The 25,861-nt window shown below is 45.9% G+C and overlaps 1 protein-coding gene across 1 annotated transcript in view; it reads left to right on the forward strand.

The window, feature by feature from the left end:
• Positions 1-25,861, forward strand: part of LOC110490219 (laminin subunit beta-1) — a 43,313-nt gene that overhangs the window by 2,322 nt on the left and 15,130 nt on the right. Inside the window, exons 3-22 of the mRNA XM_036944497.2 lie at positions 3,194-3,332; positions 14,264-14,337; positions 14,680-14,868; positions 15,017-15,080; positions 15,586-15,788; positions 15,987-16,107; positions 16,325-16,513; positions 16,832-17,008; positions 17,098-17,210; positions 17,304-17,383; positions 17,609-17,744; positions 17,832-17,990; positions 18,125-18,261; positions 18,424-18,544; positions 18,786-18,972; positions 19,189-19,332; positions 19,513-19,744; positions 19,925-20,088; positions 20,530-20,754; positions 22,430-22,647. Coding sequence (XP_036800392.2) covers positions 3,194-3,332; positions 14,264-14,337; positions 14,680-14,868; positions 15,017-15,080; positions 15,586-15,788; positions 15,987-16,107; positions 16,325-16,513; positions 16,832-17,008; positions 17,098-17,210; positions 17,304-17,383; positions 17,609-17,744; positions 17,832-17,990; positions 18,125-18,261; positions 18,424-18,544; positions 18,786-18,972; positions 19,189-19,332; positions 19,513-19,744; positions 19,925-20,088; positions 20,530-20,754; positions 22,430-22,647 — 3,072 coding nt within the window. The remainder of the gene's footprint in view (positions 1-3,193; positions 3,333-14,263; positions 14,338-14,679; positions 14,869-15,016; positions 15,081-15,585; positions 15,789-15,986; positions 16,108-16,324; positions 16,514-16,831; positions 17,009-17,097; positions 17,211-17,303; positions 17,384-17,608; positions 17,745-17,831; positions 17,991-18,124; positions 18,262-18,423; positions 18,545-18,785; positions 18,973-19,188; positions 19,333-19,512; positions 19,745-19,924; positions 20,089-20,529; positions 20,755-22,429; positions 22,648-25,861) is intronic.

Raw genomic sequence — 25,861 nt, forward strand, 5'->3', positions numbered from 1 at the left:
ACTGAAGGTTTGAAAATGATATATGACATTATTAGCATTAGCCTTAATCAATTGAATTGTAGGATCAGCTTCTCAGGTAAGCTTTTATCGACAGGTTAATGGATAAAAATATATATCTTTATGATTCTGGGGGTCAATTACCTTGTGTCAAGCCATGGAAATGTGATTAGCATGATGAGTTTGCAGTTTGTGAAGAGAATAAAAACATTTATTCTATCAAGACATGAGTGCGCATGACAAGGACAGCTGGAGCACACCTGATTGGTAGGGCTACGCATGAATAGTCATTGAAAATGGTGAAAAACATCTCCTACTACATCCCCATTAAAGTGAGATGAGAAAGTTATGGTTAACGTACAATGCATTCAGAAATTAATCGTTTCCACATTAATCGTTTCCACATTTTGTTACGTTACAGCCTTATTCTAAAATGGATTTAAAATGTTTTTCCTCATCGGTCTACACACAATACCCCATTATGACAATGCGAAAATAGGTTTTTAGAAATATTGCACAAAAAAAAAAACAGAAACAGACCCTTTGTTATGAGACTTGAAATTGAGCTCCGGTGCATCCTGTTTCCATTGATCATCCTTGAGATGTTTCTACAATTTCATTGCAGTCCACCCGTGGTAAATTCAATTGATTGGACATGATTTGGAAAGGCACACACCTGTCTATATAAGGTCCCACAGTTGAAAATGCATGTCAGAACAAAAACCAAGCCATAAGGTTGAAGGAATTTCATTTTGAGGAGCCACAGATCTGGGTAAGTTTACCAAAACATTTCTACAGCATTGAAGGTCCCCAAGAACAGAGAGGCCTCATCATTCTTAAATGGAAGAAGTTTGGAACCACCAAGACTCTTCCTAGAGCTGGCCATCCCGGCCAAACTGAGCAATCGGGGGAGAAGGGCCTTGGTCACTCTGACAGAGCTCCAGAGTTCCTCTGTAGAGATGGGAGAACCTTCCAGAAGGACAACCATCTCTCTGCAGCACTCCACCAATCAGGCCTTTATGGTAGAGTGACCAGAAGGCAGTCACTCCAGATTGGAGTTTGCCAAAAGGAATCTAAAGGACTCTTAGACCATGTGAAACGAGATTCTCTGGTCTGATGAAACCAAGATTGAACTCTTTGGCCTGAATGCCAAGCGTCATGTCTGGAAGAAACCTGGCACCATCCTTATATTGAAGCATAGTGGTGGCAGCATCATGATGTGGGGATGTTTTTCAGTGGCAGTGACAGGGAGACTAGTCAGGATCTAGGGAAAGATGAATGGAGCAAAGAACAGAGAGATCCTTGATGAGAACCTGCTCCAGAGCGCTCAGGACCTCAGACTTGGGCGAAGGTTCACCTTCCAACAGAACAACGACCCTAAACACACAGCCAAGACAATGCAGGAGTGGCTTCGGGACAAGTCTCTTAATGTCCGTGAGTGGCCCAGTCAGAGCCCTGACTTGAACCTGATTGAACATCTCTTGAGAGACCTGAAAATAGCTGCGCAGCGACACTCGCCGTCCAACCTGACAGAGCTTAAGAGGATCTGCAGAGAAGAATTGGAGAAACTCCCAAAATACAGGTGTGTCAAGCTTGTAGCGTCATACCCAACAAGACTCAAGTAAAGGGTCTGAATACTTATGTAAATGTGATATTTCTGATTTTATTTGTAATACATTTGCAAACATTTCTAAAAACCTGTTTTTAGCTTGACATTATGGGATATTGTGTGTAGATTGATGACAGAAAAAAAAACATTTTAATCCATTTTAGAATAAGGCTGTAACGTAACAATGTGGAAATAGTCAAGGGGTCTGAATACTTTTAGAATGCACTATAGCTATTTTGTGATCCATTTTAGTCTATTATTGTAAGGCAAAATAATGTTGTTGCATTGCGATGTTGACGCATGGTTCACTTTTAATACATTTCGAACCTATAGCATTAATTATTCAAATTGACACAAACATGAAATTATGGCTGATGGTACATTTGTTGAAAGTAACGAGCATTACAAACCAGTAGCATGGAGATGAGACCGATATTGTGCACTTCTCGCCCGCTTTTACTTCTGTTCGAAGGCTGTGTTACTCCTGCCCCGCTGGCAGGTACAAAAGTAACATTGTAGCTCTATTCTCGGTCTATTTCATTTCAGGTCATTTAACCTAGAAATCATGGAAAAGGGTAGCTACCTTGAAGAATCTCAAATCTCAAATATATTTTGATTTGTTTAATCCTTTTTTTTTGTTTCTGTATGATTCCATATGTGTTATTCCATAGTTTGTCTTCACTCTTATTGTACAATGTAGAAAATAGTAAAAATAAAGAAATCCTTGAATGTGTAGGTGTGTCAAAACTTCTGACTGGTACTTTACATGATAAACACTTAATTGTGTTGCAAAAAAATAGTGTAATGGTGTAGTACAGTGTAATGTTTAGGCAATTTGAGTGTACGAGAGAGACTCTATGGAATTGTGCTGCGTAGGAGTCTTGGCATTTCCCTCCACAATAAGCATTGTGTGCCACACAGTCACCGCCCTGTGTGCTTATAATGGGGAGAGAGCGTGATTGGGAGTATTCCGTTATTTCAGAATGTGAAGGCGGTGGTTATGGGCTGTGGAACGATAAATGAAACATTGGAACATTCTAGGATGAGTCATCGTAACGAGGTTGAGAACGGGGGATGAGGAGAAGAGCCCCCCCTGAGGGTCTAGTGCCAAAAAATCTGGGAGCAGTCTTTGCCTACAGGGGAGTGGGAGCTGGACCAGCAGTTAGTCACATTTCAACACAGTAAAAACTTGAGTGTGCAGATAGATTAGACAGCAACCGCTTGAATAAAATTAGAATGTTGTGAAAGTCACACTGTGAGGTTGTGAAATCTTCACTCACACAGATGTTGGGAAGATACAGTGCAGAGAGTAGGATATGTGTGTGTGTGTGTGTGTGGAAGACATAATTCAGAATCCGTGTGTGTAGGCCAAACCATCTGGAGAGCAGACAAACCTGCTGCTAAGAGGGGTAGTGAACCTAGAGTGTAGAATAAACTATCTACACTACAGGATGTACACATGCGCACAGACAATGGTGATGACAGACTGAGTGGTAACATATGTACTCTTGCTCTATAATCAGAGGTAAATGATCATGTTCTTCACAGTACTGAGACATTTTCTCTCTCTCCTCCCTCTCTCTGTAGGAGGAGAAGAAGTGTTTTGTGTGTGACTCCAGGGAGATGTATGATGAGAGGCTGAACCACACGACCAGCCACAGCATCGAAAACTTGGTCACCACCTTTGCCCCCAACCGCCTCAAGACCTGGTGGCAGTCTGAGAATGGTGAGAGTGTGTGTGGGTGGGTGTCTGTGTGTGTGTGCGCATGTTTTTGGTTTTACTAGTAAATTAGGGAACATTCAGACAAGTGGGGACATTTCGCCGGTCCCCACAAGGGTTAGGTTTAGGGTTACAATTAGGGTTAGGGTATGGACATCACATATTGAACATGGAACGAGGGCGGAACGAGGGAGAGCTCGGTTTGTTGCTTTGAAAGTCTCTGAAAAAGTGTTCTATTGAACAAGTTTGGTTACTAGCTACCTTTTTGAATTTAGATCCCGTGACGAGGTTAGCCTCAGTTTCTGGGACCACTATATCTTTCCAGAGATCCTGCCAACCTAAAGTTTGAAGAGCTGCTTGGCATAGCAAGGTTTCCTTGACAGCTTGAACACAGTCCGCGATGCGGTTAGCCCTTGTGGCTGGGACTGCGGATTGTGGCCGTCTAAATCCCTGGTGGTTGTTTCTGTTTAAATCTGCCCTGCGATCAGCCCTGTCTGGAACTGCGTGGAGTACCAGCGTTGTCCTACATTGCTACCATGGCATCCAAAGCCAAAGGTGGAAAGTATGGAGAGGACGGTGTTTCTCTATCACAGGTGATGGATCTTTTAAATGAACAAAAATGATTTTTACAAGCAGTTGTTAGAACAACAGGAAAATAGCTTTAAGAGCTTAGTCCAGATACTAATGGAGAGGTCCAGAAATGTAAGAACAGTTTGCAGTTCTCCAAGGGAGAGGTGTATGTCCTGAAAGAGACATGCAGCAAGATGACGACAAAGTCCTCTCGAGATGACATTAGCATGAATCCTTATTAACAATGACTGGGAAAATGGACTATTTAGGGGGACAATCCAGGAGGAATACCATTGTTGTGGATGGCATACCAGAGTCTTCACATGAGAACTGGGCCGAGTCTGAAAAGTATGAAAAATGATCACTGAAAAGCTGCGGATGGATCATGCGGAGATTGAGGTGGAGCGAGCCCACAGGTCTGGAAAGCATGTAACCCGGCCCAGGTGACAGACCCAGACCGATAGTGGTCGAGTTCCTGAGGTTTAAGGACAAGATGGCTGTTCTGGAGAGAGCCAAGAACATTGAGGAATCTTCCTCAAAGAGGACTTCTCTGAAGCTGTGCGCCAGAGGTGGGGAAAATAACTTATCCCAGCTATGATATCTGCCAGAGAACATGGGAACATTGCTTACATCCGCTACAACAGGTTCATTGTCCACCCTCCCCTGCAAAAGCTTGGGAGAAATGACAGAGCCAAGAACTTTGAGGAATCTTCCTCAAAGAGGACTTCTCTGAAGCTGTGCGCCAGAGTCGGAAAAATAACTTATCCCAGTTATGAAAGCTGCCAGAGAGCATGGGAACATTGCTTACATCTCCTACAACAGGCTCATTGTCCAACCTCCCTCCCAAAAGACTGGGAGGAACGAGAGAGCCAAGTCTCAGGGCCAGTAGCTTCAGCCCAACATCACACACACACGCATGTAAATATATATAGTTTTACTCCGATAAGCTACCAAGGAGATGCCTTAGAATAGCCCATATTAATATACGCTGAGTTTACAAAACAACAGTAACACCTTCCTAATATTGAGTTGCACAACGTTTTGCCCTCAGAACAGCTTTAATTCATGACGCTACACTGTGTTGAAAGCGTTCCACAGGGATGCTGGCCCGTGTTGACTCCAATGCTTCCCACAGTTGTGTCAAGTTGTCTGGATGTCCTTTGGGTGGGGGACCATTCTTAACACACACGGGAAACTGTTGAGTGTGAAAAACCCAGCAGCATTTCAGTTCTTGACACATTCAAACCGATGTGCTCGCACCTACTACCATACCCCATTCAAAGGCACTTAAATATTTTGTCTTGCCAATTCACCCTCTGAATGGCACACATACACAATCCATGTCTCAATTGTCTCAAGGCTTTAAAATCATTCTTTAATCTGTCTCCTCCCCTTCATCTACACTGATTTGAAGTGGATTTAACAATTGACATCAATAAGGGATCATAGCCTTCACCTGGATTCACTCAGTCAGTCTGTCTTGTAAGGTGCAGGCGTTCCTAATGTTTTGTACACTCAGTAACTTGCTAACATCGGATAACATTCATATACTGGCCATCTCTGAAACTCACTTAGCTAATTCCTTAGATGATACAGCTGTAGCAATATAGGCATATACTGTAACTACGGAAAAGACGTGAATGCCTATGGGGGAGGTGTTGCTGTGTTCAGAGACCTATTCCATTAAAGCTTAGATCTCATGTCAAAAGTTTTTGAAGTGTTGTGGTTGCATGTTCACCTGCTTCATCTAAAGTCTATTCTTTTGCGGTGCTGCTATAGGCAAATACAGTCAGTATTTGGATAATAGGTGTACCTTTTTGTATTCAACATATTGGGTACACAAATGTACCATTTATACTAGATTAGTGGAAATCACTGATGATGTTAGGATCCAGAATGTCCTCCACAGGAACCCAACACCGCTCCTCTGGGCCATACCCCTCCCAGTCCACCAGATACTGGAGCCGACCCCCACGATGTTGGGAGTCCAGTAGAGAGCTGACGGAATAAACCGGACCCCATCTCGATGTCCGGAGGAGTGGAGGGTTGTCGTGGGGGATAGCATCAGCTAGGGGACCAGGAACCACCGGCCTGAGAATGGAGACATGAAAAGGTGAAATACGGTAGTGACTGGGAAGCTGTAACCTATTCATCACTTCGTTGACCCTCCGGAGAACCTTGAACGGCCCCACGAACCAGGGTCTCAGCGTGAGCATCGCTCCACACTTCTTCTGCGTGCCTGAACCACTCATCAACCGCATGAGCTTCTGTCTGGCCCGGGGTCCACGGAGCCAGGGCCGGCTGAAAACACAGAACACACTGGAAGGAAGTCCATCCAGTGGATGAGTGATGTAGCGAGTTCTGGGCGTACTCCACCTATGGAAGGAATCGAGCCCACTCTCCCTGCCGGTCCTGACGGTGACTCCTCGGGAACCTCCCCAGCTCCTGGTTCATCTCCACCTGCCTGTTGGACTGACGCCTATACCCGGAAGTGAGGCTGACCGTGACTCTCCATACCCGTGATGTGAATTGGGGGCCACGGTTGGAGACAATGTCCGCCAGAAGGCCATAATGCCGGAAGACCTGCTGGAATAGTGCTTCAGTGACCTGGAGAGCAGTGGGAGACCAGAAAGAGGGATTAAATTACAGGATTTAGAAAATCTATCCACAACCACCAAAATGGTGGTGGAACCGTCAGAGGGGATATCAGTAACAAAGTAAATTGATAGATGGGACCAGGGACGTTGAGGCACAGGAAGGGGAAGGAGTTTCCCTGCTGGAGCATTCCAGGTGGATTTAGTTTGAGCTCATACAGAACAGGAGTTGACGTCAGCAGCCTGCTCTTTGGGCTCCCATGCCTCAGCCGGCTCTACAGGTTCCCAGCTGGCTCTACAGGTTCCTGTGCCTCAGCTGGCTCTACAGGTTCCCGCACCTCAGCAGAAGCGACCGGCCCTCTGGTCGGCGACCTGCGGCTGGAGCCGTGCGTCAGGGAGGGGGTACTGTCACTTCTACTCCTGCTCCTCCTCTCTGGTGCTCGTTGTCGCCAGTTGTCTCATTACGCACACCTGCCACCATCATTACGCGCACCTGCGCCTCATTACACTCACCTGGACTCCATCACCTTCCTGATTACCTTCCATATCTGTCACTCCACACCTTTAGTTCTTTGTCCAGGTGTTATTGACTCTGTTTCATGTCTGTACGATTTTCGTGTTTCTTGTTTTGTACTGTTCTATTTATTAGTACATTTGCACTCCCTGTACTTGCTTCCCGACTCCCAGCGTACACGTTACATCAACCAAATTGTTACAGACCTATATCCATCCTGCCCTGCCTATCTAAGGTCTTCGAAAGCCAAGTCAACAAACAGGTCACTGACCATCTCGAATCCCACCGTACCTTCTCCGCTGTGCAATCTGGTTTCCGAGCCGGTCACGGGTGCACATCAGCCACGCTCAAGGTACTAAACGATATCATAACCGCCATCGATAAAAGACAGTACTGTGCAGCTGTCTTCATCGATGCAGTTTATCACAGTGCCATCCGTTTTGTCACTTAAGCACCTTATACCACCCACCACTGCGACTTGTATGCTCTAGTCGGCTGGCCCTCGCTACATATTCGTCGCCAGACCCACTGGCTCCAGGTCATCTACAAGTCCATGCTAGGTAAAGCTCTGCCTTATCTCAGTTCACTGGTCACGATGGCAACATCCACCCGTAACACGCGCTCCAGCAGGTGTATCTCACTGATCACCCCTAAAGCCAACACCTCATTTGGCCGCCTTTCGTTCCAGTTCTCTGCTGCCTGTGACTGGAACGAATTGCACAAATCGCTGAAGTTGGAGACTTGATTGGTTAACATCTGCTATCTGAGCAGCTAACCAGTCGCTGCAGCTGTACATAGTCTATCGGTAAATAGCCCACCCATTTTTACCTACCTCATCCCCATACTGTTTTTATTTATTTACTTTTCTGCTCTTTTACACACCAATATCTCTACCTGTACATGACCATCTGATCATTTATCACTCCAGTGTTAATCTGCAAAATTGTAATTATTCGCCTACCTCCTCATGCCTTTTGCACACAATGTATATAGACTATCCTTTTTTTCTACTGTGTTATTGACTTGTTAATTGTTTACTCCATGTGTTTACTCCATTTACCTCTGTGTTGTCTGTTCCCACTGCTATGCTTTATCTTGGCCAGGTTGCAGTTGCAAATGAGAACTTGTTCTCAACTAGCCTACCTGGTTAAATTAAGGTGAAATTAAAAAATAAAATAGAGTGCATACCAATAGTGTTGGATCTGTGACATCCAAAGCAATAACAGTTTCCATTGGCTGTTGTGGCAATAACAAGGAAAACCAAAGTGCCAAAGGTTGGGCCTAAAATAATTGATAAAATATCATAAATGGTTGACATACTGTAAATTAAGAAATGTTGTGACTAAACGTAACAAAGATAAATTACATAAAACACAATGGAAGAAGACCAGCCGCGCCCTCAGAGCATGCGCAGACCAGCTGGCCGGTGTGTTTACGGACATATTCAATCAATCCCTATACCAGTCTGCTGTTCCCACATGCTTCAAGAGGGCCACCATTGTTCCTGTTCCCAAGAAAGCTAAGGTAACTGAGCTAAACGACTACCGCCCCGTAGCACTCACTTCCGTCATCATGAAGTGCTTTGAGAGACTAGTCAAGGACCATATCACCTCCACCCTACCTGACACCCTAGACCCACTCCAATTTGCTTACCGCCCAAATAGGTCCACAGACGATGCAATCTCAACCACACTGCACACCGCCCTAACCCATCTGGACAAGAGGAATACCTATGTGAGAATGCTGTTCATTGACTACAGCTCGGCATTCAACACCATAGTACCCTCCAAGCTCGTCATCAAGCTCGAGACCCTGGGTCTCGACCCCGCCCTGTGCAACTGGGTACTGGACTTCCTGACGGGCCGCCCCCAGGTGGTGAGGGTAGGCAACAACATCTCCTCCCCGCTGATCCTCAACACTGGGGCCCCACAAGGGTGCGTTCTGAGCCCTCTCCTGTACTCCCTGTTCACCCACGACTGCGTGGCCACGCACGCCTCCAACTCAATCATCAAGTTTGCGGACGACACAACAGTGGTAGGCTTGATTACCAACAACGACGAGACGGCCTACAGGGAGGAGGTGAGGGCCCTCGGAGTGTGGTGTCAGGAAAATAATTAAGGAGATGATTGTGGACTTCAGGAAACAGCAGAGGGAACACCCCCCTATCCACATCGATGGAACAGTAGTGGAGAGGGTAGCAAGTTTTAAGTTCCTTGGCATACACATCACAGACAAACTGAATTGGTCCACACACACAGACAGCATTGTGAAGAAGGCGCAGCAGCGCCTCTTCAACCTCAGGAGGCTGAAGAAATTTGGCTTGTCACCAAAAGCACTCACAAACTTCTACAGATGCACAATCGAGAGCATCCTGGCGGGCTGTATCACCGCCTGGTACGGCAACTGCTCCGCCCTCAACCGTAAGGCTCTCCAGAGGGTGGTGAGGTCTGCACAACGCATCACCGGGGGCAAACTACCTGCCCTCCAGGACACCTACACCACCCGATGTCACAGGAAGGCCATAAAGATCATCAAGGACATCAACCACCCGAGCCACTGCCTGTTCACCCCGCTATCATCCAGAAGGCGAGGTCAGTACAGGTGCATCAAAGCTGGGACCGAGAGACTGAAAAACAGCTTCTATCTCAAGGCCATCAGACTGTTAAACAGCCACCACTAACATTGAGTGGCTGCTGCCAACACACTGACACTGACTCAACTCCAGCCACTTTAATAATGGGAATTGATGGGAAATGATGTAAATATATCACTAGCCACTTTAAACAATGCTACCTTATATAATGTTACTTACCCTACATTATTCATCTCATATGCATACGTATATACTGTACTCTATATCATCGACTGTATCCTTATGTAATACATGTATCACTAGCCACTTTAAACTATGCCACTTTGTTTACATACTCATCTCATTTGTACATACTGTACTCGATACCATCTACTGTATCTTGCCTATGCTGCTCTGTACCATCACTCATTCATATATCCTTATGTACATATTCTTTATCCCCTTACACTGTGTACAAGACAGTAGTTTTGGAATTGTTAGTTAGATGACTTGTTGGTTATTACTGCATTGTCGGAACTAGAAGCACAAGCATTTCGCTACACTCGCATTAACATCTGCTAACCATGTGTATGTGACAAATAAAAATTTGATTTGATTTGACTGTAGTACCGTCCGTAAATGTAATCATGGGCAGAAAACTCAATACATCGTTGATGGGTCATTTATAACTAAACCTTTTGATATTAGCAATCATTTCAGTAACTATTTCACTAGTAAAGTGGAAAAACTCAGAAGTGAAATGACAACATTGAACAGTGATCCATCATTTTTTAAATGAAAAAATCTAATGATGAAAGAGAAGGATTGCTTTGTGAATTTGGTCAAATTAGTGTGGAAGAGGTGAAAAAATGATTGTTATCCATCAATGATAAGCCACCAGGTATAGACAACCTTGATGGGAAACTATTGAGAGTGGTAGCAGACTATGGGTGCGTTTGTAAATTCACTCTGGCGCTCTACTCCGATTTCGGAGCAGAGCGCAGAATAACTGATACATTTACGAACGCTCAACACCCGTTGAATATGGTCGGTTTCAGTAAATGTCTGCAAAAAAATCTGATTTAAATTGTTGCCAGTAGCACAGTTAGTCAGCTCTGGATAACATGAAAACAGCCTAACCAGCTCTGCTAGAGCGAGTAAAATGGTCAGAGTGAGGTGTTCGCTCATTTGTGTCGAAGTAGCTAGCCAACGTTAGCTTAGGTGCTTGACGGCCGTTGTGAGGTCAGAACGCTCAGATCAACCCTACTCCTCGTCCAGTGTGCACTCTGAACGCTCCGAGAGCGAAACGTTCTGAATTTATGAACGGACAATCTGACAACACTCTGAATTTACGAATGCCCAGAGCGCACTCTGAGCGGGCTTTGGCACTCCAGATTGAATTTACTAACACACCCTATATTGCCACCCCTATTTGCTATATCTTTAACCAAAGACTAAAGGGAGAGTGTGTCCCCACAGGCATGGAAGGAAGCTAAAGTTATTCCACTGCCTAAAAATAGTAAAGCACCTTTGCTGGCTCTAACAGCCACCCAATCAGTTTTCTGCCTGTTTTTAGTAAACTGATGGAGAGGATTGTGTTCGACCCCAAATACAATGCCGTTAACTATTGACTTTCAGCATGCATATAGAGAAGGGCACTCAACTTGTACTGCACTGACTCAGATGACAGATGATTGGTTAAAATAAATTGATAATAAGATGATAGTTGGAACTGTATTGTTAGATTTCAGTGCAGCCTTTGATGTTATTAATCATAAAGTAACTTGCTATGGCTTTACATCACCTACTTTCACATGGTTGGAGAGTTATTTATCCAATAGAACCCAGAGTGTGTTCTTCGATATAATCTTCTCTAAGATCAAATATGTACAGTGCAGTGTCCCTCAGGGAAGTTGCCTTGGGCCATTACTCTTCTCTAGAAGCTAGAATGACTAAGTATGCGGATGATTCCACGTTTTACATGACAGCACCCAAAGCCAGTGAGCTCACTGAAATTCTAAATAAGGAGTTAGTCAGTGTCAGAATGGGTGATTTTAATAATAAACGGGTCTTAAATACATCTAAAACTATCAGAGATCAAGATAAAACCCAGGACTCTGGGTCAGGGACATGCAGGGTGCAGTAATCCAGAGGTGGAGCAAAGGTACAGGACAGCAGGCAGGCTCAGGGTCAGGCAGAGAAGTCAGGCGGGCAGGTACAGGGTCAGGACAGGCAAAGGTAAAAACCGGGAGGACTAGCAAAGAGAGGATGGGATGCGATAGGCGCTGACAGGAAAAATGCTGGAAAACTTGAACGAACAAGACGAACTGGCAACAAACAGACAGAGAACACGGGATAATTAGGAAGATGGGCGACACCAGGAGGGGGTGGAGACAAGCACAAGGACAGGTGAAACAGATCAGGGCGTGACGACAACTAAAAGCATTGCATTTGGTTCAAAACATTCTCTAAGACCTAAACCTTAACTGGAGTTGTACATAAAGCGTGTGACTATTGAGCAAGTTGAGAAAGCTAACCTCCTACGTATAACATCGGGTGGTCATTTATCATGGTCAAGTCAAATTGACAAAGTTGTTGTGAAGATGGGTAGAGGTATGTCTGTTGTTAAAAGATGCTCTGCGTTTTTTGACATAAATCAACTGTAGTAGTTGTTCAGGCTCTGGTCTTGTCCCATCTTGATTACTGTCCGGTAATATGGTCAAGTGCAGCAAAGAAAGACCTAACAAAGCTGTGGCTGGCTCAAAACAATGCAGCAAGCCTGGCCCTTAACTGCGCGTACAGAACTAGCGTCAACAACATGCATGGCAGTCTTTCCTGGTTCAGTGTTGGTGAGAGATTCTCTGCTTCTCCTAGTTTTTATAAGAAATATTACTGTGACACAAATTCCAGATTGTCTCCATAATCAAATAACATTCGGCTCAGACACCCATACATTCTTTAATGTTTTATTTAACCTTTATTTAACCGGGTAGGTTAGTTGAGAACAAGTTCTCATTTACAACTGCGACCTGGCCAAGATAAAGCAAAGCAGTGCGACACAAACAACAGAGTTACACATGGAATAAACAAACATACGGTCAATAATACAATAGAAAAAGTCTATATACAGCGTGTGCAAATGAGGTAGGATAAGGGAGGTAAGGCAATAAATAGGCCATAGTGGCGAAATAATTACAATATAGCAATTAAACACTGGAGTGATAGATGTGCAGAAGATGAATGTGCAAGTAGAGATACTGGGGTGCAAAGGAGCAAAATAAAGATACAAATAACAGTATGGGGATGCGGTAGTTGGATGGGCTATTTACAGATAGGCTATGTACAGGTGCATACCCCACAAGACATGCCACCAGGGGGCTCTTCACAGGTCCCAAGTCCAAAACAAATTGACGGCAACACAGTTTTATTCTGAGCCATGATCGCATGGAACTCCCTTCCGTCTCCAATTACTAAAGCAAACAGCAAAATGATCTTTAAAAAAATGGATTAAACAACAACTCATGGAACCGAGGGCACAAACATACACATATAGACACACACTAACCCACACATCCCTTTTTTAAGTTGTATTGTTTCTATAATGTATTTGTTGTATTGTTTGTATATCATTGTATTTAAAATGTGTGTTAGTGTCCTTGTGTATCAGTGTTTTGTTATTTGTAATGTTCTGTGATTTTTTTGTAGAACCCAGGAAGAGTAGCTGCTGCTTCTGCAAAAGCTCATGGGAATCCAAATAAACAAATATGTTTAGGGAAAATAGGATTTTGAACGGGAATCAATTGCTTGGTCCCCACAAGGATAGTAAAAGAAATGCGCGTGTGTGTGTCAAGTTGAAGTCTAGCTGTGAGAGAATGGTCAGTGTGTGAGAGTGTGCTAAATGTCTTCTCATGGGAACAGGGGGCGGTACGGTGAATAGAGCAGATCACAGAGCAACACAGCTCAGCCAATCAGAGCAGGCTTCAGGGCAGAGGATATACAGATATGCTCAAGTGAACAGGTTTTAGAAACAGCTGTATATCAACACTGCTGACACGACATGGCCGCATTGTTCCCTGTAATACACACATGCACACACACTCCCTCGCACACATACTTGCAACTGGGCAACATAATGAGAGACTGAGGTATTCTTGTCTGAGAGCATGGGAACTGGACTGGCTTTCCCTCCCCCGCGCGCATGCGCGCGCACACACACACACACACACAGTCGTAACACTAGCACACACTCGCATATCCCATGCATGCACGAACACACACACACACACACACACAGTGGGTTTGTTTATTCATTTCTGAGTCTTCTGACAGATGTGGAGGATAAAGTGTCCATTGTTGAGTCATGGAAGGAGCCGCAGCCGGATGCCCAGATGGTCCGGGAATACCAGGAAGGACGAAACACGGAAAAGCAGGGGTTGGGATTTCCTTATCCTTATCCCGCTGCACATGTTACCACGGCAACGGATCAATTCGTCACATGGGTGTGATAGAAAGACCAATCGACATGGTCAAATGTCCTGTGTGTGTGTGTGTGTGTTAGCAGAGATTTTGGCAGACTCACTAATGTGTTTTTATGGGTCTGTAACACCTGACATAAAGCAGGATATGTCTGTCATGGGATGTCTTTCTCAGTGTGTGTGTGTTGTGTGTTTGTTTCCCTGTGCTGCAGGGGTGGAGAATGTGACCATTCAACTGAACCTGGAAGCTGAGTTCCACTTCACACATCTCATCATGACCTTTAAGGTGGCCACACACAAACACACACACACTCACTGTGTTCGAGGTATGTGGAAGATTTCCCTAGCCTCTTGAGATGGATGGTAGAGAGGGCTGCTGTAAAACACTATACTCTGTACTGCTGGCATCAGTGTATTGAGCCTATTCAGCTTCCTTTAGAACCTCCATGTGTCTCTGATCTGGTCTGGACACACTTTCATTCTTGTTCTCATTCGCTCTTTTTCTTTCTGTGTTCTAATATTAGGACACAGAGTTTTCCCTGTTCGGGTCACGTGGTCAAGAATCTATTGATTTTATATTTGTTGTATTTCTGTGTTTACGAATTAGAATGATCTCTTTGATTGGTAGACGTTCCGTCCGGCTACCATGGTGATCGAGCGTTCCATGGATTTTGGGAAGAAGTGGCAGGTGTACCGTTACTATAGCTACGACTGTGAGTCCGCCTTCCCTGGGATATCCGTGGGACCCATGGTCAAAGTGGACAGCATCATCTGTGACTCCCGCTATTCTGACATAGAGCCATCCGCAGAGGGAGAGGTGTGCATCTGTCTGGCCTTTGAGCTTTTGCAAGAGAGGGGGTAGAAGATGTGGCTCCATAATGCTTCAGAGTTAGTCTCTCATTGAATTACAACCGAGGAAACGTACATTTTTACAATCTCTGTCCCTCTCTACCCCTCTCTATCAGGTGATATTCAGGGTGCTGGACCCAGCGTTTGAGATTGAAGACCCTTACAGTCCCAGGATACAGAGTAAGTAACTACAGTACAACACCAGGCCAGAGGTGGTATATCTCAATTGCTACATACGATCCAGTTAGTACTGCAACAAATCATTTTCTAAGTGTAAAAACCAAAGTCTGAGTAGTGGCGGTAGTCAAGGCAACACAGCAGAGCAGGGGTTAGAGGTCAGGTTATCCTGGCACCTCTTATGGAATTTCACATGTAGAAGCTACACACACACACACACACACACACCCACACACTTTAGTGCCTCATTCATACCCAAACTCACACACACTTACACAGAGAGCCCCTCATGTTAAGTATGTGGTGAATGTGTGTGTAGGGCGCCTTCAGAAGGAGGATCCCACATCTTTAGGGTCAGAGGTCGTAGAGATGAGCTTGGAGAAGATCCAGAACCTAATATATAAAGACACAGTAACCTATAGAAACATTCCCATAACTGCTGTTTTAGATGGGCCGTTACATTAGGACTGGTAATAAGTCTGCCTTTATTCTGATTGTGTGTGTGTAGACATGCTGAAGATCACTAACCTGCGTGTCCAGTTTAGTAAGCTCCACACACTGGGTGACAACCTGCTGGACTCCAGAGACGAGGTCACAGAGAAATACTATTATGCCCTCTTCGATATGGTCGTCCGCGGCAACTGCTTCTGCTACGGACATGCCTCCAAGTGTGCCCCTGTCGATGGGATACATGTAGGCACAGAGGGCATGGTGAGTGAAACAGGCACACACACACACACACACACACACACACACACACACACACGATACAACACACACACGTTCTCCTAATAGGTTGTGTGACCATTAAGAGGGAGATGACTCTTACTTTTCTCTAGTCTTCGGTGCCTGCGCCTCTTAATACGAGTGTTTCTCTCTCTCTCTGTGTGCGTGCGTGTGTGTATCCAGGTCCATGGTCACTGCATGTGTAACCACAACACAGAGGGTCTGAACTGTGAGCACTGTAAGGACTTCTACAACGACCTGCCCTGGAGGCCTGCAGAGGGACACAACACCAATGCCTGCAAGAGTGAGACACTTACACACACACACACACTGATCACACTGTGCCAGATATATACAGTCTGGATCATTCCGTTCCAGATATATCAAACTATTCAACAGGAATCTCCCTCATTCCATCCTGTTGATAGTGTCTTTTTAAGTGCAAAATATGTTGAAACAAAAAATTCTCTCTATATCTCTATCTCTCTCTCTCTCCCTCTCTCTCTCTCTCCTTCTCCCAGTGTGCGAGTGTAACCACCACTCCAGGTCATGTCACTTTGACATGGCTGTGTATCTGTCTACGGGGAACGTGAGTGGAGGAGTGTGTGATGAGTGTCAACACAAGACCACGGGGCGTCAGTGTGAGCAGTGCAGACCCTTCTACTACCAGCACCCCGAAAGACACCTGAGAGACCCCAACATCTGTGAACGTACGTCACCGTCTGTCTGTGACCTATGACAAGGGCCAGGAGTTTGCTGGCCTCACCTTTGACCACTGACCTGTCAAGTTTCAACTCTCAACTCTCCCTTTGATCTCTGTCTCTGAACTTAAAAGTCTGAATGTATTGTCGGAGTCTCTGTCCTCTTTTCTCGCTCTCCTTCGTCTCTCCATCTCCCAATACTCTCCCCAAACTCTTTCGGCCTCCTTCAACTCCTTCATCACTCTCCCTCCCACCCTCCCTGTCCCCTCGCATTCCTTCCTGTCTCTTTCCTCTCACTCACCTCCCTCCCTCTCCCTCTGTCTGTAGCGTGTAGCTGTGACCCGGCGGGCTCCCTGCAGGGTGGTGTGTGTGACGGCAGGACAGACGTGTCCGCTGGTCTGATAGCAGGACAGTGTCGCTGTAAGACCAGTGTGGAGGGAGAGCGCTGCGACCACTGTAGACAGGGACACTACGGCCTGGGGCAGGGCCCAAACGGCTGCCTGCGTGAGTCTCACACACACACACACACACACACACACACACACACCTATCTTTTTGTCTCTCATTGTTTATTTGACGTGTGTCTTTGGCAGAGTGTACATGTAACCCTCTGGGCACGCTACCTGGAGGAAGCCCATGTGACATGGACACAGGAAACTGCTTCTGCAAACGCCTTGTCACCGGCAGGAACTGTGACCAGTGTCTGGTGAGGGACTTACCGACCCCGTCACTGGTTGTCTGCAGTGTGTGTGTGTGTGTGTGTGTGTGTGTTTATATCTCTATTCATTTGTTCCTGCAGCCGCGTCACTGGGGGCTGAGCAATGACATGGACGGCTGCAGACCATGTGACTGCGACCAGGGCGGAGCCGTCAACAATGAGTACGTTTTAACCAATCGCGTCATGTCTCTACTCGTATGATCCAATCACAGCACAACTACTCTTCCTAATTCCACTCCGCCTGAAGTGCATTGTTGCAGAAATGTATCTGTTGGTATTGGATATTTACTAACAATCGGTTTCTCATTCTGTTGCTCTCCCTATTTATCTCTCTCCCTATTGTCCCCTCTCTCTCTTCCTCCCCCTCTCTCTCCCTCCATCTCTAGTTGTTCTCCGATATCAGGCCAGTGTCAGTGTCGAGAACACATGTATGGGAGGCGTTGTGACCAGCTGGAGTCAGGATACTACTTCATCGCCCTGGACCACTACACCTACGAGGCCGAGGACGCCAAGCACGGCCCTGTGAGTGTCTGTGTGTGTGTTGACCTCTCGCTTTCGATCTCTCTGTCTCTGTCTTTTTTAAATCGGTCGTATCTCTCTCTCTCTCAGGGTGTGACGGTGGTTCCCAGGCCCTATCCTCTGAACCGTAGTCCTACCTGGACAGGGGCAGGGTTTGTCAACGTACCTGAGGGAGCCCACCTGGAGTTCCACATCAACAACCTACCTGACTCCATGGACTACGACGTGCTGATCCGCTATGAACCACAAGTACACATGCACACACACACACACACATATATACGAACATGCAAACACGCATAAGAACACGCGAACACACACATGCTTACACGCAGTTTTCTCTACTGTCTGCAATGTGTGATATTGCGTGTGTGTTGCTGTAGTTGCCTGAGCAGTGGGAGCAGGTGGAGATCAGAGTGATACGTCCGTACTCAATGAGAGTGGGGCAGCCAGTCAGTCCTTGTGAAAACACGCTACCAGGAGGAGATCAGCAGTCGGTGTCTCTTCCTCCAGGATCCAGGTAGGCACCCAAGTGGCACACATCTCCTCCCTAGTCCCTACAATACACCCTTACTTCCACCTTCATACACATCTTTACACACACACACACACACACACACCACCTCTATTGTCGTTCCAACCGTACACCTTCCTCTCCTCTGTGTGTGTGTGTGTGTTTCAGACATGTGGTGCTCCTGAGGCCTGTGTGTCTGGACAAGGGACGGAACTACACCCTGCGTCTCAGTCTGCCTCTCTACTCCTCTCTCAGTGACGTCCAAAGCCCCTACACACTCATCGACTCCGTAAGTAGCAGTCGCAAACCACGCTCCATACAGTCTGATAAACTGTAGTTTCCGCTAACACACAGACACACATGAGTCAGTGTGGAAAACATCCCTGTGGTAGTCATGTAGTCGATGTAGTGTGGAACAACAGACTTGCCGTATCTCTACGACAAGCCCTCTGTGTTTATCCATCTCTTACTTACTCTCCTCCTCCCCTTCCCTTCTCCCTCCCTCCCTCCTCCCCTCTCTCTCCCTCTAGTTGGTGTTGATTCCGCGGGTGCGTGAGCTGGAGTTGTTTGAGGGTTCCGAGGGCGAGGAGGCGTGGGATACGTTCCAGAGGTACCGCTGTCTGGAGAGCAGCCAGAGCGTCATCAAGAGCCCCATGACGGACATCTGTAACGACTACATCTTCAGTGTGTCTGCCCTGCTACACCAGGGGGCTATGGGTAGGACACGGGGCTTTGTGTGTGTGTGTAGGGGGGGGGTGGGTGTAGTCTGTATGTTTGTGTATGAGAGTGCATGTTTTCAGTGAGTCTGTTTATCATTAGTGAACAATAATTTTCTTCCTGAAGCATTCCTAATATTCATACAGCAACAACAACTCGCATTGCTGCGTTCCACTCACTCACTCATACTCTCTCTTACTCTCTCTTACTCTCTAGCGTGCCAGTGTGACTCCCAGGGCTCGCTCAGTGCGGTGTGCGACCCCAGAGGTGGGCAGTGCCGGTGTCGGCCCAACATGGCGGGCAGGAACTGTGACCGCTGTGCCCCCGCCACCTTCCAGTTCAGCCCTTCAGGATGCCGACGTGAGTGACAGACAAGCATGGGGTCAGAGGTTAATGGTCAGGGGGAGACTGGGGTTGAGATTCCAACTTGTGTGGTATTTTATATCCTTTTCCCCCCTCTTCTTCCTCTTTCCTCCACCCCTCCTTCCCCTCTCCCTGTTATTCCCTCCCTCCCTCCCTCTCACTCCTCTCTCTCCCCAGCCTGTGAGTGTAACCCTGTGGGTTCTGTGAACGCTTTCTGCCACGAGGCCACAGGTCAGTGTGAGTGTGTGGCAGGGGCATCAGGGCGTCAGTGTGCCCACTGCCTGCCAGGCTACTGGGGCTTCCCTCAATGCCGGCCCTGCCAGTGCAACGGCAACAGCGACTACTGCCACCCTCAGACTGGGGAGTGCCAGGGCTGCCGTGCCTCCACCACCGGGCACATGTGTGAAAGGTACTGTGTGAAATTATACCATATAAAAATAATAGCTAGCTAATATACCGCACACCAAACCACAGTGTAGAGCACAACTGCATATTTCACTGTCATGCTTTCTCTTATCAGTACCAACCGTGTTTGTGTGTATGTGAGTGTTTTCCGTGCCTCTTATCATGTCTTACCCCGTACCTACAGGTGTCTGGATGGTTACCATGGCGACCCCGTGTTGGGTTTGGGGGGTCACTGCCGCCCCTGCATGTGTCCAGATGGGCCGGGGAGCGGACGCCAGTATGCAGACGGCTGCTACCAGACCGCCAACAACTACCAGCTGGTCTGTGTCTGCAGCCCTGGATACAGAGGTTAGATAGATAGACACACACACCACACCACATCATACACACACCACATCAGACACACACCACATCACACACGCCACGTCACACACACCATGTCACACATTGTTCTCCAGGTCCTAGTTCACATTTTCTCTGAAATTACAGAGCTAGCTGAATCCCCTCTGGTCTTGGTCATAATGGGCAGGTAGTAACTACAGGGACAGTGAGTGTGTGACAAACCCCACAGATACTTCTCTCACTGGAACAGGAAGCCAGTCCACTGCCTGTAACTGTTTACGGCTGTTTACGACTGTTTTCAGTGTACAATTTTGCCATGACTGCGCTATACTAAATACTGCAGCCTATGGACAGTTCTGCTTCCTTACAGATCTATAAGTGTGTGTGTGTGTGTGTGTGTGTGTGTGTGTAAACAGTTGGGAATTGACCTTTCCTTCCCTTCCATAGGAGCCAGGTGTGACAAGTGTGCCCCAGGACACTATGGTAACCCCCAGGTGCCCAGCGGGCGCTGTCTGCCCTGCCAGTGTAGCGACAACATTGACCAGCTGGACCCGGGATCCTGCGACGCTCGCACAGGCGTCTGCCTCAAATGCCTGCACCATACCGAGGGCTATGGCTGCCGGCGCTGCAAGCTGGGTTACTACGGCAACGCCGTCACCCAGAGTTGCAGGAGTGAGTACAATTAGACCGTGTGTGTGTGTATGTATGTACAGTGCCTTGCAAAAGTATTCGGCCCCCTTGAACTTTGCGACCTTTTGCCACATTTCAGGCTTCAAACATAAAGACATAAAACTGTATTTTTTGTGAAGAATCAACAACAAGTGGGAAACAATCATGAAGTGGAACGACATTTATTGGATATTTCAAACTTTTTTAACAAATCAAAAACTGAAAAATTGGGCGTGCAAAATTATTCAGCCCCCTTAAGTTAATACTTTGTAGCGTCACCTTTTGCTGCGATTACAGCTGTAAGTCGCTTGGGGTATGTCTCTATCAGTTTTGCACATCGAGAGACTGACATTTTTTCCCATTCCTCCTTGCAAAACAGCTCGAGCTCAGTGAGGTTGGATGGAGAGCATTTGTGAACAGCAGTTTTCAGTTCTTTCCACAGATTCTCGATTGGATTCAGGTCTGGACTTTGACTTGGCCATTCTAACACCTGGATATGTTTATTTTTGAACCATTCCATTGTAGATTTCGCTTTATGTTTTGGATCATTGTCTTGTTGGAAGACAAATCTCCGTCCCAGTCTCAGGTCTTTTGCAGACTCCATCAGGTTTTCTTCCAGAATGGTCCTGTATTTGGCTCCATCCATCTTCCCATCAATTTTAACCATCTTCCCTGTCCCTGCTGAAGAAAAGCAGGCCCAAACCATGATGCTGCCACCACCATGTTTGACAGTGGGGATGGTGTGTTAAGCTGTGTTGCTTTTACGCCAAACATAACGTTTTGCATTGTTGCCAAAAAGTTCAATTTTGGTTTCATCTGACCAGAGCACCTTCTTCCACATGTTTGGTGTGTCTCCCAGGTGGCTTGTGGCAAACTTTAAACAACACTTTTTATGGATATCTTTAAGAAATGGCTTTCTTCTTGCCACTCTTCCATCATGGGCCTCTTGGCTCCATCTCTGATCAGTCTTGTCCTTGTATGAGCTGAAAGTTTAGAGGGACGGCCAGGTCTTGGTAGATTTGCAGTGGTCTGATACTCCTTCCATTTCAATATTATCGCTTGCACAGTGCTCCTTGGGATGTTTAAAGCTTGGGAAATGTTTTTGTATCCAAATCCGGCTTTAAACTTCTTCACAACAGTATCTCGGACCTGCCTGGTGTGTTCCTTGTTCTTCATGATGCTCTCTGCGCTTTTAATGGACCTCTGAGACTATCACAGTGCAGGTGCATTTATACGGAGACTTGATTACACACAGGTGGATTGTATTTATCATCATTAGTCATTTAGGTCAACATTGGATCATTCAGAGATCCTCACTGAACTTCTGGAGAGAGTTTGCTGCACTGAAAGTAAAGGGGCTGAATAATTTTGCACGCCCAATTTTTCAGTTTTTGATTTGTTAAAAAAGTTAGAAATATCCAATAAATGTCGTTCCACTTCATGATTGTGTCCCACTTGTTGTTGATTCTTCACAAAAAAATACAGTTTTATATCTTTATGTTTGAAGCCTGAAATGTGGCAAAAGGTCGCAAAGTTCAAGGGGGGCGAATACTTTCGCAAGGCACTGTATGTATGTATGTATGTATATGTGTGTGTGTGTGTGAATGTGTATATGAATGTGTATGTGTATATGTGTGTGTGTGTGTGTGTGTGTGTGACTGTCTTTCTCTCTCTGTAGGGTGTATGTGTTATTCAGTGGGCACGACGTCGGAGGCATGTCCATCCCCGGGGGAGTGTCACTGTGACCTGCAGACTGGCCAGTGTCCGTGCCGGCCTAACGTGATTGGCCAGAACTGTGACCGCTGTGCCCCTGATACGTTCAACATAGGAAGCGGACAAGGCTGCCAGACCTGTGACTGTGACCCAACCCACTCCTTTGGGACGTCGTGCAACGAGGTGAGGGCCACAACTGACCACTCCTTTACCCCATCCTTCCAAAACAACACCCACACCCCGTGTAGTCACCCAACCCATCTATACACAGCAAATTGGCCAGTGTTACCTAGTGTTGATTTTTAGTGTAACATTTCTAGTGTTGATTCAGGTGTTAAACTCTAAGGGTTCAATGAACACTCAGTGGTGTAAAAGAACCCCAGCGTTGGTGTTAATAATCAGAGTTGAACTAAAACTACTCCCGTCATTATCATATTGCCCAGTATGCTCTATTGCAGGTAGATTCTTCTGGAATTGGTTATTTCAATATCTACAGTACATTCGGAAACTATTCAGATCCCTTGACTTTTTCAACATTTTGTTACGTTACGGCCTTATTCTAAAATAGATTACATTTTTGCACATTTATATAAAACAAAAAAAGTGGAAATATCACATTTAAATAGAACTTTGTTTCAAGTCTTCTTGGGTTAAACGCTACAAGCTTGGAACACCTGTATTTGGGGAGTTTCTCCCATTCTTCTCTGCAGATCCTCTCAAGCTCTGTCAGGTTGGATGGGGAGCACCGCTGCACAGCTATTTTCAGGTCTGTCCAGAGATGTTAGATCGGGTCCAAGTCCGGGCTCTGGCTCGGCCACTCAAGGACATTCAGAGACTTGTCCCGAAGCCACTCCTGCATTGTCTTGGCTGTGTGTTTACGGTCGTTGTTCTGTTGGAAGATGAACCTTTGCCCAAGTCTGAGGTCCTGAGCGCTCTGTAGCAGGTTCTAATCAAGGATCTCTCTGTACCTTGCTCCATTCATCTTTTCCTCAATCCTGACTAGTCTCCCAGTCACTGCCGCTGAAAAACATCCCCACAGCATGATGCTGCCACCACCATGTTTCAACATAGGGATGGTGCCAGGTTTCCTCCAGGTTTCCTCCAGAACTCTTTGGCATTCAGGCCAAAGAGTTCAATCTTGGTTATATCAGACCAGAGAATCTTGTTTCTCATGGTTTGAGTGTCCTTTAGGTGCCTTTTGGCAAACTCCAAGCAGGCTGTCATGTGCCTTTTACTAAGGAGTGGCTTCCGTCTGGCCACTCTACCATAAAACCCTGATTGGTGAAGTGCTGCAAGAAGGACTCCCATCTGGAAGGACTACCATCTGGAAGGACTCTCATCTCCACAGAGGAACTCTGGAGCTCTGTCAGAGTGACCATCAGGTTCTTGGTCACCTCCCTGACCAAGGCCCTTCTCCCCCGATTGCTCATTTTGGCCAGGCGGCCAGCTCTAGGAATTTTGGCGGTTCCAAACGTCTTCCATTTAAGAATTATGGAGGCCGCTGTGTTCTTGGGGACGTTCAACACTGTAGTTTTTTTGGGGGACCCATCCCCAGATCTGTGCTTCGACACAATCCTGTCTCGGAGCTCTACGGAGAATTCCTTCGACGTCATGGCATGGTTTTTGCTCTGACATGAACTGTCAACTGTGGGACCTCAAATAAACAGGTGTGTACCTTTTTTTTTTTTTACATTTTATTTTTGTATAAAAAAATAAATAGTTGGTAGATCAGCTTTAATATGCAGATAGATTGTAGCTTCAATGTAATTGTCTGCATCACTTCCAATCCCTCATATTGTTTTACACTACCAGTCAAAAACACCTCATTCAAGGGTTTTTCTTTATTTTTACAATTTTCTACATTGTAGAATAATAGTGAAGACATCAAAACTATGAAATAACACATATGGAATCATGTAGTAACCAAAAAAAGTGTTTAACAAATCAAAATATATTTTATATTTGAGATACTTCAAATAGCCACCCTTTGCCTTTATGACAACTTTTCACACTCTTGGCATTCTCTTAACCAGCTTCGCCTGAAATATTTTTTCCAACAGCCTTGAAGGAGTTTGCACATAGGCTAAGCACTTGTTGGCTGCTTTTCCTTCACTCTGCGGTCCGACTCATCCCAAACCATCTCAATTTGGTTGAGGTTGGGGGATTCTGGAGGCCAGGTCATCTGATGCAGCACTCCATCACTGTCCTTCTTGGTAAAATAGCCCTTACACAGCCTAGAGGTGTGTTGGGTTATTGTCCCATTGAAAAACAAATGATAGTCCCACAAAGCCCAAACCAGATGGGATGGCGTATCGCTGCAGAATGCTGGTTAAGTGTGCCTTGAATTTTTAGTTGTTGTTGTACTTTTAACACTTTTTTCTCCCCAATTTCGTGGTATCCAATTGGTAGTTATAGTCTTGTCTCATTGCTGCAACTTCCATACGGACTCAGGAGAGGCGAAGGTCGAAGAGCAAGACATTCCTAAGTGACCCCAAACGGTAGTGTATATACCGGTAGTGTGTATATATATACAGTTGAAGTCGGAAGTTTACATACACTTAGGTTGGAGTCATTAAAACTTGTTTTTCAACCACTCCACACATTTTTTGTTAACAAACTGTAGTTTTGGCAAGTCGGTTAGGACATCTACTTTGTGCATGACACAAGTCATTTTTCCAACAATTGTTTACAGACAGACTATTTCACTTATAATTCACTGTATCACGATTCCAGTGGGTCATACATTTACATTCACTAAGTTTACTGTGCCTTTAAACAGCTTGTAAAATTCCAGAAAATGATGTCATGGCTTTAGAAGCTTCTGATTGGCTTTGCTTTGACATCATGGGAAAATCAAAAGAAATCAGCCAAGACCTCAGAAAAAGTCTGGTTCATCCTTGGGAGCAATTTCAAAACGCCTGAAAGTACCACGTTCATCTGTACAAACAATAGTACGCAAGTGTAAACACCATGGGACCACGCAGCCGGAAGAAGACTCATTCTTTCGGGGGTGTCAGCATCATGTTGTGGGGGTGCTTTGCTGCAGGAGGGACTGGTGCACTTCACAAAACAGATGGCATCATGAGGATGGAAAATTATGTGGATATATTGAAGCAACATCTCAAGACATCAGTCAGGAAGTTTGTTCGCAAATGGGTCTTCCAAGTGGACAACGACCCCAAGCATACTTCCAAAGTTGTGGCAAAATGGCTTAAGCACAACAAAGTCAATGTATTGGAGTGGCCATCACAAAGCCCTGACCTCAATGCTATCAAATATGTGTGGGCAGAACGGAAAAAGTGTGTGTGAGCAAGGAGGCCTACAAACCTGACTCAGTTACACCAGCTCTGTCAGGAGGAATGGGCCAAAATTCACCCAACTTATTGTGGGAAGCTTG

The sequence above is a fragment of the Oncorhynchus mykiss genome, chromosome 15, assembly GCF_057628025.1.
Source record: "Oncorhynchus mykiss isolate SJ-2025 chromosome 15, ASM5762802v1, whole genome shotgun sequence".
Classification (NCBI taxonomy): Eukaryota; Metazoa; Chordata; class Actinopteri; order Salmoniformes; family Salmonidae; genus Oncorhynchus; species Oncorhynchus mykiss.